The sequence below is a fragment of the Oncorhynchus tshawytscha genome, linkage group LG29 (assembly GCF_018296145.1).
Source record: "Oncorhynchus tshawytscha isolate Ot180627B linkage group LG29, Otsh_v2.0, whole genome shotgun sequence".
Lineage (NCBI taxonomy): Eukaryota > Metazoa > Chordata > Actinopteri > Salmoniformes > Salmonidae > Oncorhynchus > Oncorhynchus tshawytscha.
In genome coordinates this window covers 10,890,092-10,909,083 of record NC_056457.1, presented here as the reverse complement: position 1 = coordinate 10,909,083, position 18,992 = coordinate 10,890,092, and the positions used below count along the sequence as shown (strand labels likewise).

At 41.5% G+C, this 18,992-nt stretch overlaps 2 protein-coding genes across 2 annotated transcripts; one reads left to right on the top strand and one right to left on the bottom strand.

The window, feature by feature from the left end:
* Positions 1–2: 2 nt before the first annotated feature.
* On the top strand, positions 3–2,609 carry lypla1 (lysophospholipase 1). Its single transcript, XM_024392998.2, has 9 exons — positions 3–243; positions 540–571; positions 705–770; positions 903–950; positions 1,041–1,111; positions 1,247–1,320; positions 1,428–1,529; positions 1,738–1,914; positions 2,059–2,609. Exons 1-9 carry the CDS (start codon positions 175–177, stop codon positions 2,107–2,109), a joined length of 690 nt encoding a protein of 229 aa, XP_024248766.1. The 5' UTR covers positions 3–174; the 3' UTR covers positions 2,110–2,609.
* A 2-nt stretch (positions 2,610–2,611) lies between these two features.
* On the bottom strand, positions 2,612–8,513 carry LOC112227957 (regulator of G-protein signaling 20-like). Its single transcript, XM_024392999.2, has 5 exons — positions 8,332–8,513; positions 7,169–7,329; positions 4,272–4,355; positions 3,588–3,822; positions 2,612–3,447 (listed from the first exon to the last, which is right to left on the bottom strand). Exons 1-5 carry the CDS (start codon positions 8,338–8,340, stop codon positions 3,253–3,255), a joined length of 684 nt encoding a protein of 227 aa, XP_024248767.1. The 5' UTR covers positions 8,341–8,513; the 3' UTR covers positions 2,612–3,252.
* Positions 8,514–18,992: the final 10,479 nt, after the last annotated feature.

The window sequence follows — 18,992 nt, the reverse complement described above, 5'->3', positions numbered from 1 at the left end:
AGTTAATGAATTCTTACTGCGCTCTCTCTTTGCCAAACTGATGCCCGCGAGTACGAAAACATACTGTTCCCGCAACTATCGCATGTAATAACAAGGGCGATACAAATTTAACGTTTTCGTTCCATCCAAGGATACATTGTCAATTCTCTTGGAGAATAGCTGCCTGTACGTTGTATGTGCGGTAATAGTATGTCAGTGCCCTTGCCTGCTATTGTACCTGCCGCTCGGAAAGCCACTGCAGCGGTGAGTTAAAATGATTTTTTGACAGCGAGTTTTGAATGCATAGTTTATTGTTGCGGACAATAACTTGCCCTCACATTAAAACTATAGTCTCACTTACGTCTGTATTCTCAGTAAAAGACCACTAGTGGGAAGCTAGAATCAAGTGTTTTAGTGTAGGGCTGTAACAAAATCCTGCACAGTAGCTCTCCAGGTGGAGGGTTGGCCACCCCTGACCTAGATTTACCAACCATAGACATTGAAGTGTTGTCAATAAAGCTAACCACATTGTACATTTATGTATATATTTTGCATTACAGGTGATATTTCTTCATGGCCTAGGTGACACTGGGTATGTGCAGCTCATTAGTTTCATCCCTCATCTTACTCCTTCCACTCACCATTGACTTCAGGGTTATCTGTTGTTATTATTCCCTTTCACTATAGTCTATAGCTCATAACATGTCATTTGCTTTTGTTCATAGCCATGGCTGGGCAGAGGCCTTTGCTGGGATCCGGACACCACATGTGAAATACATCTGTCCTCACGCGTGAGTACCTCTGTGGACAAGTACAGCTCCTGTATTTGGATAATGTTGATGATAGTGATTATTGATGACATTGGGTTTAGTATACACATTTATTACTGACATTGAAATATTTTTGTTATTTTGATTTTTCAGTCCAATCAAGCCTGTTACATTAAACATGGGGATGTCCATGCCCTCCTGGTAAGAAGGGAAGTCTCTTTCATTTGATATAAAGTAGGCAATATCGAAGAACAGTACTATTTGGGTTAATCACCCCCCTCTATGTTTTAGGTTTGACATCATCGGATTGCAAACAGATGCAGAGGAAGACGAAGCTGGTATTAAACAGGCTTCAGAGAATAGTAAGTTAGAGTAGTAGGTTTGAATGTAGCAGTACTAGGACATTACAGTATGATGGAAGTTTAAAACGGTATGAACTTGAGCTTGACATGATTCTATTTGAGCTTGATTTGATTTACTGCTTCCAATCTCCTCAGTTAAAGCACTGATAGATCAAGAAGTGAAGAATGGAATACCATCACACAGAATTGTTCTTGGTGGATTTTCTCAGGTAGACTAGTGTATGACAACAGAAAACTGTAAAACAATGCTGAAATCTACATCATTCAGTGGTAAGACAGTGAGTATTCATGTTTTTGTGTGCTTTGGCATAAATAGGGTGGAGCGCTGTCTCTGTACACAGCTCTTACAACCCAACAGAAGCTGGGGGGAGTGGTTGCCCTCAGCTGCTGGCTCCCTCTACGGAACTCCTTCCCCCAGGTAATACAATTAGAAGGGTTCTGTGGTGCACTTAGGTTATGCATATGATCCATACAATTGTTTTGGAATGCAAACAGTCTATCAGCTTGTTACTTTACCAAATCACACAAATCAACAATGTTTAAAGTCCAAGACAGACCAAATCATTTAAGAGGCATTGCAAATTGTAGCTGATTTGAAATATAACCATAATGAAATATGTTTTCAGGCATCGAGAAACTCTGCCAACAATGAGATGCATGTCCTGCAGTGCCATGGCGAGGCGGACCCTCTGGTGCCCGTAATGTTTGGATGTCTCACTGTAGAGAAGCTAAAGACCCTCTGCAATCCATCCAACATCATCTTCAAGACCTATCCCAGAATGCCACACAGTGCCTGCCCTGAGGTTAGTATGGTTTGCACAGTGGCTGTGAGAAGAGACTAGAATGAAGATTGGCACTTTTTGAAGACTTTGGACATGCACTATTGAATTGATATGAAATGACTTTATATTTTGTGCAGTAATACTTGTCTTTCTTGCATCCCACAGGAAATGATGGATATCAAGCAGTTTATTGAAAAGCAGCTTCCTCCAATCTAACAGTTAGACCCACACACCCACCACCATCGGAGCTCATCGAAGGTGACACCTGTGACGCTCCATAGACTGTCTGAACCACAGACCTCACTCAATAGAACCTGCTAACTCTGGCTGTCAGAGACAGAGTCCGAGACAGGCCCTAGGGCTAGAGACAAACTGGGGTGAGGGACATCATAACTAAAACTATTGTATTTTCTGCTGGAGCCAGGTGGAATCCTCAGTATTCGAATCGTTAATGTTGTCAGTTGCCAGTAGTGTAGCTGTTTGCTATTGGGATGCCATCTTTCCCAGGGAATACATGTGTTGGGAGTATCTTAGATTGTATGGTTTGAAAATATGATTCTTAATATGTTGATTTGTAATAAATAACTTAATGAATGTATAAAAGCCTGATATAATGCAAGAGTCAAATAAGAATATGGCATAAAAGTATTGTGCTTTAATAGATTTGTAAGAATTGGAAGCAATGTTCTGTCAATTCAATACACAAATACCATATATGAATGGTCACATTCTATTTATTTCATACATATATTATATTCCTGTTTACGTTTTGTGTGAGAAAAAAAATTGGACTGAATCAGCATCACAATATTAAAATCCACAGGCAAGATCTATTTCCAGGTATCAGCTTACACTATATGTAAAAAGTTACTATTATTGTGATCAACTGTTGCACCATTTCTGTGATATTTTATTCAAACGATCTTGAAGGTGAATGATCTAATGCCAAGGCACTTCCCCATGTCTTCTTAACAATAAGTCAAACCTAATTTTATGCTTTAAGGCTGACAATAGACCTACACACGAATGCAGTGCTCACTGATACAACATGCTTCCCCCTCAGAAAAGTGCAATGCCAAGCGCTAGGGAATATATAAAAATATAAATATATATATATATGCAATCGGGAACTAAATCTAGCGGATGTTCTTGCTTGCTCTGAGTATTTTGGAAAGTCAATATTCAAGGTAATATAAACAGTAGTTTACACCTTAATAAATACTGTTTGGCAAATACAGCTTATTAACCTGTTGATCAATCAACATTTGAACTGTAACTGAAAGCTAAACCTAAAACCCCCTTTGGATAAGACAAGTGTCCTCTAAAAGCAGTGCAGAGTGATTGATGGTGAGTGAGAGTCTATGGCTCTGTGGCAGGTGGCTGTTCAGCCAGGTCCTGCAGCAGCTCTGCGTACGCTGTGGAGTTCATGTAGCGTGGGTATGAGTCTCTCTGCATTAGCGTGTAGATCTGCTGCTGGGCGTCTTCGAACGTGTGCGACGTGGGCTCCAACATGTTCTTGTTAATCACGTCTCGAACACGCGAGTCCAAACTCACCTGGAGAAGGAAATAACCATTTAAAGGGAATAAGAATACTCTATAGAGAGAGAAAAATGATAGGCTTATTGCTTGAACTTAGAGCGTAATTAGAGTAAACCACCTCAGTCATATAAATGCCTAGGGTGGTGTAGGCTCACCTCTTTAGGGGAGAGGATGGAGATGAAGTCCTTGTAGATCTGTCGTACTTTATCCTCCACCACAGTTTTGTTGGTCTCCTTCTTCAGCTCCTCGCAGGCCAACCAGAACATCATGTTCTCTTCACTGAACTCTGTCCTCAGGAACTGGCGGAAGCAGCCCCGCCCTGCAGAGCTCTTCATCAGCCTCTCAAATGACATGGTCCATGTCATCGCATCCTCCAGAATAGGCTTGGGGCTACAAAAGAGGGACCATGAGCTTTATTTCATACAGTAGATATCGTTGAGACTGTTCAATGTCAATGTTTCAGCTCTAGCTCCATACAATTACATATGGAACTCCGAACATATAATTACTCGGAACATTAAATTACATACAAGTCATTTAATAGGATCTCCATGTCTAGAGACCGCATTTAAAGTCGACATTAAACAGGCTAAACTATATCCCCTCTTCTTTTTTTCTTACATTATGTGGCTAGCTGTATAGGGGATATACTTGTGAAGAGCTGATTCTCATTATTATACAATATTTATCACAATATTCTAATCAATGATATGCATAATCTTAAGACCTATATGCTCACACAACCATAGTCCTCTGATTGACTGAAATCTTGAACTAGTGAAGTGTTATATGATTTTGATGTTGATCGCTAACGGCGACCAGAGTATTCCAGAAGTTACCTGTCATCACAGTTTGCGATTTCCTCTGCTCTCCTCTCATAGGTGTTTTTTTTTATCCTCTCATCCTCCGCCCTAACAGTCAGACTGAAAAACAGTGAAAAACAATAGAAATAGAAAATGTATCAATGTACAATGTGTGTTTCTGCTATTGTCAATTGGGATGGTGGGTAGCAGATAGAGAGGCATGTTGTTAGTTTCAAGCGGTGAAAAAAAGTGGTGGGAGGTGCACATCCTGCTTCGTGAGCTCTGCAGGGGGCTTCTGTAAACACTACTGTCATCCAGTCCTTGGAGATGTGTTGCAACACCTGGTGTGGCAGTCACCTGTAGTCTAATTAAAGCCCTGTGAGAATCCACCACATCTGTGCTCCCCGGCCACACTCTGTAGCGCTGCGACAATTAGCATAACTGAATTGGTTAGAGACTATTCCCACTCAATGGGGACTGAATAAGCATGATCTTATTCTGCACACAACAGGAAGAGGCATAACTTGCTTACGTACAGTGGGGCAAAAAAGTATTTAGTCAGCCACCAATTGTGCATGTTCTCCCACTTAAAAAGATGAGAGAGGCCTGTAATTTTCATCATAGGTACACTTCAACTATGATAGACAAAATGAGAAAGAAAAATCCAGAAAATCACATTCTAGGATTTTTAATGAATTTATTTGCAAATTATGGTGGAAAATAAGTATTTGGTAACCTACAAACAAGCCAGATTTCTGGCTCTCACAGACCTGTAACTTCTTATTTAAGAGGCCCCTCTGTCCTCCACTCGTTACCTGTATTAATGGCACCTGTTTGAACTTGTTATCAGTATAAACGACACCTGTCCACAACCTCAATCAGTCACACTCCAAACTCCACTATGGCCAAGACCAAAGAGCTGTCAAAGGACACCAGAAACAAATTTGTAGTCCTGCACCAGGCTGGGAAGACTAAATCTGCAATAGGTAAGCAGCTTGGTTTGAAGAAATCAACTGTGGGAGCAATTATTAGGAAATGGAAGACATACAAGACCACTGATAATCTCCTTCGATCTGGGGCTCCACGCAAGATCTAACCCTGTGGGGTCATAATGATCACAAGAACGGTGAGCAAAAATCCCAGAACCACACAGGGGGACCTAGTGAATGACCTGCAGAGAGCTGGGACCAAAGTAAAAAAGCCTACCATCAGTAACACACTACGCCGCCAGGGACTCAAATCCTGCACTGCCAGACGTGTCCCCCTGCTTAAGCCAGTACATGTCCAGGCCCATCTGAAGTTTGCTAGAGAGCATTTGGATGATCCAGAAGAAGATTGGGAGAATGTCATATGGTCAGAGGAAACCAAAATATAACTTTTTGGTAAAAACTCAACTTGTCGTGTTTGGAGGACAAAGAATGCTGAGTTGCATCCAAAGAACACCATACCTACTGTGAAGCATGGGGGTGGAAACATCATGCTTTGGGGCTGTTTTTCTGCAAAGGGACCAGGACGACTGATCCGTGTAAAGGAAAGAATGAAGGGGGCCATGTATTGTGAGATTTTGAGTGAAAAACCTCCTTCCATCAGCAAGGGCATTGAAGATGAAACGTGGCTGGGTCTTTCAGCATGACAATGATCCCAAACACACTGCCCGGGCAACGAAGGAGTGGCTTCGTAAGAAGCATTTCAAGGTCCTGGATTGGCCTAGCCAGTCTCCAGATCTCAACCCCATAGAAAATCTTTGGAGGGAGTTGAAAGTCCGTGTTGCCCAGCAACAGCCCCAAAACATCACTGCTCTAGAGGAGATCTGCATGGAGAAATGGGCCAAAATACCAGCAACAATATGTGAAAACCTTGTGAAGACTTACAGAAAACGTTTGACCTCTGTCATTGCCAACAAAGGGTATATAACAAAGTATTGAGATAAACTTTTGTTATTGACCAAATACTTATTTTCCACCATAATTTGCAAATAAATTCATTAAAAATCCTACAATGTGATTTTCTGGATTTTTTTTCTCATTTTGTCTGTCATAGTTGAAGTGTACCCATGATGAAAATTACAGGCATCTCATTTTTTAAGTGGGAGAACTTGCACAATTGGTGGCTGACTAAATACTTTTTTGCCCTACTGTAGATGTCAATAACTCCATAACATAAATGTCCCTGTGTGTTTTTCCCCCAATGAGACTGTGTGTGTAACCGGCTGACACTCAGTTTTCATGCTCTGCTGTTTGTGTCCTGGGCAGAGCATATGTAGCGTAAGACTTTGGAGTGTTGGAAGGAGCATAGTATTGAATGTCCCAAATGGCACCCTATTCCCTATGTAGTACACTACTTTTGTCAAGAGCCCTATGCATCCTGGTCAAAATAAGTGCACTATATATGCAATAGGGTGCTGTTAGGTAAGCAACCCCTTACTATGGACAGTATAGTCACAGATAGAACAACGAGACAGATCTTTCACTGGATGTATAAATATGAAGCATCAGCTTGGCATTGCCACGAAATCCAGCAGCCGGCAGCAGCAGGAGAAGATGGAAGGATTTGGATTTTGGCCTACATTCTGCACATTTTCTCATCGATGAAACTTTTGATCTCAATACAGTTTTATGTTCCCAAAACTAGAAACTATAAAGTTTGGTTGACTTTAGGCTTTGCCAAAGTTTTTAAAAAGCTAGTTGTTTAAAAGGAGTGCAAAGGCAAATTGAGTTACTGCACACACACATTTCACAAAGTAGACGTTCCCTAACTGAAATATGCAGATATATGCCAGAACGGGCCAATAGGAAACCTCACTAGCTCGTGCTTGGCTCTCCCCACCTCCCTGCTTGTTCTTCCCACTATGACTAATCTGTTCCCATTGGAAACGACAGGCTATGGTCTATGTTGGTTTAGTTATAAAAAATATTTGGTATAGTGGTACCTACCAGGAGCAGCTGCAGCAACAACACCAGCAGAAGCAACAGGCATTGGAGGCGTTGGTGGGCGTGTTCCCCATCCCGTGCTGCGTTTGGAGAACACTGGCAGCAGCTTCCTGGTGCACCTGCATCTGTCTCTTGCGCATCTCCACCCGCTCGGACCCCATGGGCTGCAGACCAAGACACAACATCATGCTGAAGATGTAGGACAGACACACAATACAGGAGAACACACACCCCGACAAAACAATGCAGCACACTGCAATCAATTCGGTCCAGAACATGATGACTAGAAGGCAGGTGTCAGTCATCCATCCCTAATCCATATCTTCATGTGGATGAATACGACATTTTAAAGACTGGTACAACATCATGAAACCATGGTACTGTATAATAATCTCAGAGGAAAAATATTACTGAGGGAATCACCATGGCATGTCGTCACATAATTTCGAGTGCGCATGTCTTTCGGAATACTCTGACCACTTCAACATAACAGAATGATCCCTGCGCGAACTTTTACACTGTCCAAGCTTTAATTTATTATAGCGAGAAATGTAGTACCATTTGGCTACGAAAATTACGGTCACTGACAGTAATGCACAAATATATATAAGCTATTAAACGCCTATTACCAAGCATTATAGCCTATAATTTGCAGGATCAAACTATTGTAGCGCGCTCTGCGATGAAAAATGCACTGGACGAGAAAGACGGAGGCGTGGTGTTAGTTATACAGACAAGGCGTTACTGCCTCCATCCTAGCATCCTCAGATGCAACACAGATGGATCCTTGGGGGTTAGACAGCATTTTAAGCATGTATTAGGTTCTAATAAAGACTAAGAATACATGTAACGAAATAATACAATACTTAAAGCATTGGTGTTTTTCTTAAAAAATGGACAACATGGCATCTGGTGCAAGTTATGACTACAGCAATAAATACATAACCATTCAATTGGATAGCTACATCCCAAAGATAGAACGAGATTGTCAAGAAACTATGCTGGCAATAATGATCTAGTCCTCAATCATGTGTAAAAATTATCATTATTGTAGATTATGCTGACTGAATTCTCATTTGCCATCTGGATTGTTGGTGTTGAATCTAATTCACAGTTTAGCATTCAATTATATTTCAAAGAGGAAATTCCAATGTAACTGTACTCACTGTCACCATGGATGCCAGAATACAGGTGATTCTTGCCTCGATCACATCCGTCTGCGCTGGTCTGCAACGGACAAATGCTCTGCTCGATGCGCATGCGTTTTGTTCGAGTGCAAAAATATGTTCTGTGGCTGAAGCTCTGAAGGGCGGACCAGCTTTTACTGGAGGCTTCGCGCGATGGGTGATAATGCTCTCATATTATCATCTGTTGCATAGCCTACTTCACAGCAACTGATGAAACCGATACATCAACCACCGACCATGAGTGCTGGAGATTTTATTTGAAGTTCATCATCATGATACAGGGTCCAGACTTCAAACCAATCATAATAAGCCTATGTAATGGTTTGGGTCATTGATATGGCGTTAGAATTTGTGACCAACGTCTTCCCATGATACAAGGCCAAATATTTCAGCCAACTCGCAGCTGGAAAACCACCTTACCTCATTGGAGCGCATGGATATGGCCTATCTTTGCATATGAGAGCAATAGGTGCCTACAGCCACAAGATAGCAGTAGCGATCTAGCTATGTTAAAAGAAAGGCACGTTCCAGTTTTGATAGGACTTGATGGATGCTGTATTGAATATGTTTTCGAAGCAGCGCCAAGTTAAATATCAGATATCTTTGCTGCTAATACGGGCGAGAAAACACATACAGTGCCTTCAAAAAGTATCCATACGCCTTGACCTATTCCTATTTTGTTGTGTTACAAGCTGAATTCAAAATGGATTAAATTATACAGTTGAAGTCGGGAGTTTGCATACACCTTAGCCAAATACATTTAAACTCAGTTTTTCAGAATTCTTGACATATAATCCTAGTAAAAAGTCCCTGTCTTAGGTCAGTTAGGATCACCACTTTATTTTAAGAATGTGAAATGTCAGAATAATGGTAGAGAGAATGATTTATTTCAGCTTTTATTTCTTTCATCACATTCCTAGTGGGTCAGAAGTTTACATACACTCAATTAGTATTTGGTAGCATTGCCTTAAAAAAAGTTTAACTTGGGTCAAACGTTTTGGGGAGCCTTCCACAAGCTTCCCACAATAAGTTGGGTGAATTTTGGCCCATTCCTCCTGACAGAGCTGGTGCAACTGAGTCAGGTTTGTAGGCCTTCTTGCTCGCACACGCTTTTTCAGTTCTGCCCATACATTTTCTATAGGATTGAGGTCAGGGCTTTGTGATGGCCACTCCAATACCTTGACTTTGTTGTCCTTAAGCCATTTTGCCACAACTTTGGAAGTATGCTTGGGGTCATTGTCCATTTGGAAGAGCCATTTGCGACCAAGCTTTAACTTCCTGACTGATGTCTTGAGATGTTGCTTCAATATATCTACATACATTTCCATCCTCATGATGCCATCTATTTTGTGAAGTGCATCAGTCCCTCCTGCAGCAAAGTACCCCCACAACATGATGCTGCCACCCCGTGCTTCACGGTTGGGATGGTGTTCTTCAGCTTGCAAGCCTCCCCCTTTTTGGTTATTATGGCCAAACAGTTCTATTTTTGTTTCTTCAGACCAGAGCACATTTCTCCAAAAAGTACAATCTTTGTCCCAATGTGCAGTTGCAATCCATAGTCTGTCTTTTTTTTATGGCGGTTTTGGAGCAGTGGCTTCTTCCTTGCTAAGTGGCCTTTCAGGTTATGTCGATATAGGACTTGTTTTACTGTGGATATAGATACCTTTGTACCTGTTTCCTCCAGCATCTTCACAAGGTCCTTTGCTGTTGTTCTGGGATTGATTTGCACTTTTCACACCAAAGTATGTTAATCTCTAGGAGACGGAACATGTCTCCTTTCTTAGCAGTATGATGGCTGCATGGTCCCTTGGTGTTTATACTTGCCTACTATTGTTTGTACAGATAAACGTGGTACCTTCAGGCGTTTGGAAATTGATCCTAAGGATGAACCAGACTTGTGGAGGTCTACAATTGTTTTTCTGAGGTCTTGGCTGATTTCTTTTGATTTTCCCATGATGTCAAGCAAAGAGGCACTGAGTTTGAAGGTAGGCCTTGAAATACATCCACAGGTACACCTCCAATTGACTCAAATGATGTCAATTAGCCTATCAGAAGCTTCTAAAGCCATGACATACATTTCTGGAATTTTCCAAACTGTTTAAAGGCACAGTCAACTTAGTGTATGTAAACTTCTGACCCACTGGAATTGTGATACAGTGAATTATAAGTGATCTGTTGGTAAACAATTACTTGAGTCATGCACAAAGAAGATGTACTAACCGACTTGCCAAAATTATAGTTTGTTAACAAGAAATTTGTGGAGTGGTTGAAAAACAAGTTTTAATGACTCCAACCTAAGTGTATGTAAACTTCCGACCTCAACTGTATATAGACCCGTGATTAGTTTCCAAGCAGAGAATCATCTACTTGAAGACAAGGTAGGCCTTAGTCCACATGATTACACATGTGTAAAATCACATCATTTCACATGTGAAATGTCTACATTTTGCACATGTGAAATCATGTTCAACCATGTGGTTTTGGAACACATGACATGTGATGATATTTCACAAGAAGTTTTACATGTGGATGTTCACATGTGATCACATAACCTTTCACATGTGAAATCATGTGAAAACCATGTGGTTTTGGTACACTTCACATGTGATGATATTTCACATGAAGTTTCACATACATTTTCACATGATCACATAACCTTTCACATGCGAAATCCTGGGAAGCCATGTGGATTTATAACACTTCATATGTGGATTTTCCATGTTTTGCACATGGAAAATAAATTTCCACATGTGAAATCATGTGAAACCATGTGGTGTTGGAACACTTCACATATGATGATATTTCACAAAAGGTTTCACATGTGGATTTTCACATGATCACATAACCTTTCACATGTGAAATCATATGAAACCATGTGGTTTTGGAACACTTCACATGTGATGATATTTCACATGAAGTTTCCCAGATGATGCCCTGCAAAGAAAAATTCGTTGTTAGGATGTTCCTGGAACGTCTTGCAGTCGCAGTGCTTTCAACTTACATATTTTACACACTTTGACATACATGATTACATTATGTTTATTTTTACAGTAATTATTATTCAACATGTTCTCACCTGGGTTATGAACTCACAACCTACTGGTTCACGGCATGCCGATATTCCTGCTACCATATCTGTGTCAATAACACATTTCACCTGGCTTTGGACTTCAAAGTAAATCTCACATTTGTTAAAATTACACTAAAAGTATTCTATTCATCATGGGGATTTAGGAGTAACATAAAAATAGAATAGTATGCCACACCAACATTATAAACTTTCACATGTGAAAATCTAACTCACACATGTGGAAATGTATTTTCACATGTGAAAAACCTTCACAGGTGAAAATTAATTAGCAGTTGTCACGTGTAGTTTCATGTTATTACATGTTTCTTTTACATGTTGTCACATGTTATCCCATTAACATCCAATAGGATCACATGTGAAATTGATATATACAAGACAATGTACAGTAGGCCTACGCCTACGTTATAGCATGCTTAGGCCTATATAGGTGGTGTCTAGTATGGTTGAATATTTTCCGTGTATTTACAAATATTCCACCTCGAGAATAAATTACTTTTCTCCCGGGTTACCAGGTATTTCCCGCCAGAACAGGAAGTGCCATTCAAAAACATTATAAAGCATATAAATAGGCCTATGTCTGGATTTGATTAGACATTTGATTCAAAAAATTCAAGCCTGATGCAACCTGAACCTGAAGAGTAATACATTATATCTATTGTATGAGCCCTACATTAAAGACCTTTAATGAGCCCAAGCCCCAAAATCCCAAATGATTGTGCGATTCTCCAATACATGTATGATATAGGCTATACTGCACATTACACCTGACAGAAAAACATACAAGCCCATAGATGTTGCTAGCTATATGCTCTCTTGGGGAAAATAAATTAAACTAGCTACAGTAGGCTAATATTTTTGAGCGTGAACTGTATCAATGTACCATATTGTATTGTATGGACTGGAATTACGCACATCGTTCAAACCATGATAAAGCAGGGAGAGAACAAACCGATTCTGGTGCAGCACATGTTGACTACAAAGTTACAAGTTGGATTTAAATGTTGAAATAAAATAGGGCTGTCGCATATATAGTTTCATAATAGTTTCATAATTTCCCCTAATGTTATTAGCCTACCTCCTCTTTCTCTATCATTGCTTCATTCCTTCCTCGCTTTCAACAGTGAAAAGCGATTCGTTGTCCTTATCGTCTTCATTCTAATGACATCCTTGAAAACTATAGGACTATAATTAGATGCAGAAGGCTTTCATTTCTCTTCACAAAGATTGAATGTGTCTAACTGCTATAGCTTACTGCCATAGTCCATTTGCTCTTCTTTCAAACCGGTGGAGGTTGGTGCCGTTAAAGATGAGGGAGGATTTTTAATTTTTTTTATGAGCGTGGCCTTATTTCTATTACAGCATATTGGATGACTGTCATTCATATTCCATTCACCCAGCTCAATGTAACATCGATAGGTGTAGGCTACTACATGATACTAACATTTTCTATGTACCCATCATACAATGTAGGTACACGGTTTGAGAGAATTGAGTAATCAAGGTGACAGACAGTGACACATTTAATACCGCCTTGCATACTCTTGCCTGCGTCTAGCTGATCTAGGGTGGTATCATTAGTCCAACAGTTGCAAATGAGATTTTCCATTGGACAAATTCAGGTAAGTTTATCCCTGTTTTGTTCCATTTAAGAAACGTTTTTCAACAGAATCAGCAGAATGAACAGATCCCTGATCACACACAAAGAAAGTTCACTTTCTATATAAAAACAGCATGATCACTTTGCTCTTTGTATATACAGTACCAGTCAAAACTTTGGACACAGGTACTGGTTTCAGGGTTTTTCTTTATTTGACTATTTTCTACATTGCAGAATAATAGTGAAGACATCAACACTATGAAATGTTATTTCATAACACATGGAATCATGTAGTAACCAAAGAAGTGTTAAACAAATCTAAATACATTTATATTTGTAGCCATGCTTTGCCTTGCCTTGATGACAGTGTTGCACACTTGGCATTCTCCCAACCAGCTTCATGAGGTAGTCACCTGGAATGTATTTCAATTAACATGTGTGCCCTTCTTAAAAGTATATTTCTGGAATTTCTTTCCTTCTTAATGCGTTTGAGCCAATCAGTTGTGTTGTGACAAGGCAGGGGTGGTATACAGAAGATATCTCTATTTAGTAAAAGACCAAGTCCATATTATGGCAAGAACAGCTCAAATAAGCAAAGAGAAATGACAGTCCATCATTTCTTTAAGACATGAAGGTCAGTCAATGCGGAAAATCTCTAGAATTTTGAAAGTTTCTTCAATTGCTGCAAAGAAATCACTACTAAAGGACACCAATAATAAGAAGACACTTGCTTGGATCAAGAGTACACGAACAATGGATAGTTGACTGGTGAAAATCTGTCCTCTGGTCTGATGAGTCCAAATTTGAGTCCAAATGTCTTTGTGAGACGCAGAGTAGGTGAACGGATGATCTCCGCATGTGTGGTTCCCACCTTGAAGCATGGAGGAGGAGGTGTGATGGTGTGGGGGTAGTTTGCTGGTGACACTGTCTGTGATTTATTTAGAATTCAAAGCACACTTAACCAGCATGGCTACCACAGCTTTCTGCAGTAATAAGCCATCCCATCTGGTTTGCACTTAGTAGGACTATCATTTGTTTTTCAACAGGACAATGATACAAAATACACCTCCAGGCTGTGTAAGGGCTATTTGACCATTGAGCGTGATGGAGTGCTGCACCAGATGACCTGGCCTCCACAATCACCCAACCTCAACCCAATTGAGATTATTTGGGAAGAGTTGGACCACAGAGTGAAGGAAAAGCAGTCAACAAGTGCTCATCATATGTGGGAACTCATTCAAGACTGTTGAAAAAGCATTCCAGGTGTAGCTAGTTGAGAGAATGCCAAGAGTGTGCAAATCTGTCATCAAGGCAAAGGGTGGCTACTTTGAAGAATCTCAAATATAAAATATATTTTGATTTGTTTAACACTTTTTTTGTTTAGTACATAATTCCATGTGTTATTTCATAGTTTTGATGTCTTCACTATTATTCTATAATGTAGAAAATAGTCAAAATGAACAAAAACCCTTGATTGAGTAGGTGTGTCCAAACTTTTGACTCGTACTGTATAATTCCTTCTTTCAACTATCTACGCGCTCTCCTCCTCTGACCTTTTCTTTTAGCTACTAGAACTAACTTGTTAGTAAACACGCTGCAATCATGCAGTACTGTGTACAGTAGTTGTTTGAGCCTGGTGTTTGAGTAGGCTAAACTAGCTAGGTGCATTCATCTAGGTAACTGAAAGCGAAAGAACAAAAAATACACCCAAATAATGTCCTCCCTTTCCACCTCTGAGGAGCCTCCACTGTTTCAAACTACCTGTGAGTTCTATTGGCTACTGTATTTTTAACATTCACAAAAGAATAGCTTGCATCCCTCTTCGAATAGTCTATTTGTATAAGAAATAGAAAGAAATGATGTCCAGCAAGCTATTCTAGTCTAGCTTTTCCTGCATGAGACACGATTTTTAAGGAGAGGCCAGCGGAGCACAAGTGTGTGCGTATTGTGCAAGAGGCAGAGGCTATAAGTTAGAAACGTATTATGCATAACCGATCATTAATTAGGCAAATATATGGCTAATACTGTATTGAATTTATTACTTGAAAGAGGTAGTCTGGGACATCTATTTATAGGGCTATGTATCAATCTAGAACAGGATGATCTATTTTGGGTGAAATATGAAGGGAGTTGATGGAGAGAAAGACTGCAAGAGTGCTCGAGTTTGCACTGATTAAAATAAATTATATTCGAGTGATAGGCTGTTTTAAAACTCTGCAGATGCAATTCAAAAATAATAATCCTTACAATTAAAAAGTAAGGTGACTGCCGAAAGCCAGATGGAGATGAGTAAATTACCCTCGCATTCGGTCTTTATATTACTGTAGCATAGGCTGCAGCAAATGCAACAAACCTGTTACAAGAAAAAAGTTCAATTTCACGCCACGCTGTTCATATGAATAATTTATTATCAATTTCTTATCAATTTTTATTATCAATTTCTAGCAGTTATGATTTTAGGAGCAATGATTTTTTAGTAAATCTCAGTAACCGGGTTCCCACCATTCAACCCTAGTGTCTAGTTGTTGACACCATGCAGCACCTACTGAACTAAGCCAACTGAACTGTGTCGGTTCATTTGAGTTCAGCCTTAACTGACTTTATCAGAGAGATGAAAAAAACAAAAAAGCCTAATGACATCTGGGACTATCCCCAAGAATGGGCATGATGCCTCCATCAGTTGCATCTCTGTCCAATTAATTGATAATTAGTTTCTCTGTTCGTTGAGCTTGAAATTCAGCAGAGAGAAAGGACTTGTGCATTTATACCTACATAAGCAAATAGACAATGGCTTGTGCATTATAGTGAAATTATCTATCACCTATGCTTGTGTGTATGCTAATGTTTGTGTGTGTGTGTGTGTATGTGTGTGTGTGTGTGCGCAGAGCCATGGGAAATACAGTGTTCAGACCTTTTACTTTTTTCACATTTTGTTACGTTACAGCCTTATTCTTACAGCCTGTAGCCGTGGTATAGTAGCCATACTTCCGGTGCCGACAGAGATGGCCGCCTCACTTCGCGTTCCTAGGAAACTATGCAGTGTTTTTTTTTTTTTACGTGTTATTTCTTACATTAGTAACCCAGGTCATCTTAGGTTTCATTACATACAGTCGAGAAGAACTACTGAATATAAGATCAGCGTCAACTCACCATCAGTACGACCAAGAATATGACTTTTGCGAAGCGGATCCTGTGTTCTGCCTTTCACCCAGGACAACGGAATAGATCCCAGCCGGCGACCCAAAAAAACGACTTCGTAAAAGAGGGAAACGTAGCGGTCTTCTGGTCAGACTCCGGAGACGGGCTCATCGTGCACCACTCCCCAGTATACTTCTCGCCAATGTCCAGTCTCTTGACAACAAGGTTGATGAAATCCGAGCAAGGGTAGCATTCCAGAGGGACATCAGAGACTGTAACGTTCTTTGCTTCACGGAAACATGGCTCACTGGAGAGATGCTATCGGAGTCGGTGCAGCCAGCTGGTTTCTCCACGCATCGCGCCGACAGAAACAAACATCTTTCTGGTAAGAAGAGGGGCGGGGGCGTATGCCTTATGGCTAACGAGACGTGGTGTGGTCACAAAAGCATACAGGAACTCAAGTCCTTCTGTTCACCTGATTTAGAATTCCTCACAATCAAATGTCGACCGCATTATCTACCAAGGGAATTCTCTTTGATTATAATCACAGCCGTATATATTCCCCCCCAAGCAGACACATCGATGGCTCTGAACAAACTTTTTTAGACTCTTTGCAAACTGGAATCCATACACCCTGAGGCTGCATTCATTGTAGCTGGGGATTTTAACAAGGCTAATCTGAAAACAAGACTCCCTAAATTGTATCAGCATATCGATTGCGCAACCAGGGCTGGCAAAACCTTGGATCACTGCTATTCTAACTTCCGCGACGCATATAAGGCCCTGCCCCGCCCTCCTTTCGGAAAAGCTGACCACGACTCCATTTTGTTGATCCCTGCCTACAGACAGAAACTAAAACAAGAAGCTCCCACGCTGAGTTCTGTTCAACGCTGGTCCGACCAATCTGATTCCACACTCCAAGACTGCTTACATCACGTGGACTGGGATATGTTTTGTATTGCGTCAGACAACAACATTGACGAATACGCTGATTCGGTGTGCGAGTTCATTAGAACGTGCGTTGAAGATGTCGTTCCCATAGCAATGATTAAAACATTCCCAAACCAGAAACCGTGGATTGATGGCAGCATTCGCGTGAAACTGAAAGCACGAACCACTGCTTTTAATCAGGGCAAGGTGACCGGAAATATGACCGAATACAAACAGTGTAGCTATTCCCTCCGCAAGGCAATCAAACAAGCTAAGCGTCAGTATAGAGACAAAGTAGAATCTCAATTCAATGGCTCAGACACAAGAGGTATGTGGCAGGGTCTACAGTCAATCACGGATTACAAAAAGAAAACCAGCCCCGTCACGGACCAGGATGTCTTGCTCCCAGGCAGACTAAATAACTTTTTTGCCCGCTTTGAGGACAATACAGTGCCACTGACAGGGCCTGCAACCAAAACATGCGGCCTCTCCTTCACTGCAGCCGAGGTGAGTAAAACATTTAAACGTGTTAACCCTCGCAAGGCTGCAGGCCCAGACGGCATCCCCAGCCGCGCCCTCAGAGCATGCGCAGACCAGCTGGCTGGTGTGTTTACGGACATATTCAATCAATCCCTATCCCAGTCTGCTGTTCCCACATGCTTCAAGAGGGCCACCATTGTTCCTGTTCCCAAGAAAGCTAAGGTAACTGAGCTAAACGACTACCGCGCCGTAGCGCTCACTTCCGTCATCATGAAGTGCTTTGAGAGACTAGTCAAGGACCATATCACCTCCACCCTACCTGACACCCTAGACCCACTCCAATTTGCTTACCGCCCAAATAGGTCCACAGACGATGCAATCTCAACCACACTGCACACTGCCCTAACCCACCTGGACAAGAGGAATACCTATGTGAGAATGCTGTTCATCGACTACAGCTCGGCATTTAACACCATAGTACCCTCCAAGCTCGTCATCAAGCTCGAGACCCTGGGTCTCGACCCCGCCCTGTGCAACTGGGTACTGGACTTCCTGACGGGCCGCCCCCAGGTGGTGAGGGTAGGCAACAACATCTCCACCCCGCTGATCCTCAACACTGGGGCCCCACAAGGGTGCGTTCTGAGCCCTCTCCTGTACTCCCTGTTCACCCACGACTGCGTGGCCACGCACGCCTCCAACTCAATCATCAAGTTTGCGGACGACACAACAGTGGTAGGCTTGATTACCAACAACAACGAGACGGCCTACAGGGAGGAGGTGAGGGCCCTCGGAGTGTGTGGAGAGTAGTGGAGAGGGTAGCAAGTTTTAAGTTCCTCGGCATACACATCACAGACAAACTGAATTGGTCCACCCACACGGACAGCATCGTGAAGAAGGCGCAGCAGCGCCTCTTCAACCTCAGGAGGCTGAAGAAATTCGGCTTGTCACCAAAAGCACTCACAAACTTCTACAGATGCACAATCGAGAGCATCCTGGCAGGCTGTATCACCGCCTGGTACGGCAACTGCTCCGCCCACAACCGTAAGGCTCTCCAGAGGGTAGTGAGGTCTGCACAACACATCACCGGGGGCAAACTACCTGCCCTCCAGGACACCTACACCACCCGATGTTACAGGAAGGCCATAAAGATCATCAAGGACAACAACCACCCAAGCCACTGCCTGTTCACCCCGTTATCATCCAGAAGGTGAGGTCAGTACAGGTGCATCAAATCTGGGACCGAGAGACTGAAAAACAGCTTCTATCTCAAGGCCATCAGACTGTTAAACAGCCACCACTAACATTGAGTGGCTGCTGCCAACACACTGACTCAACTCCAGCCACTTTAATAATGGGAATTTATGGGAAATTATGTAAAATATATCACTAGCCACTTTAAACGAT

What these genes read in the sequence shown, in the direction of transcription:
- lypla1 (XM_024392998.2), top strand. Translation starts at nt 175, where the DNA reads ATGTGCGGTAATAGTATGTCAGTGCCCTTGCCTGCTATTGTACCTGCC. An exon ending in TAAACAGGCTTCAGAGAATA is followed by an intron (nt 1,112 to 1,246) that starts GTAAGTTAGAGT and finishes CAATCTCCTCAG; the next exon opens with TTAAAGCACTGATAGATCAA. An exon ending in TACGGAACTCCTTCCCCCAG is followed by an intron (nt 1,530 to 1,737) that starts GTAATACAATTA and finishes ATATGTTTTCAG; the next exon opens with GCATCGAGAAACTCTGCCAA.
- LOC112227957 (XM_024392999.2), bottom strand. An exon ending in TGTTGCTGCAGCTGCTCCTG is followed by an intron (nt 4,356 to 7,168) that starts GTAGGTACCACT and finishes ACTGTTTTTCAG; the next exon opens with TCTGACTGTTAGGGCGGAGG. An exon ending in ATCGCAAACTGTGATGACAG is followed by an intron (nt 3,823 to 4,271) that starts GTAACTTCTGGA and finishes CCTCTTTTGTAG; the next exon opens with CCCCAAGCCTATTCTGGAGG.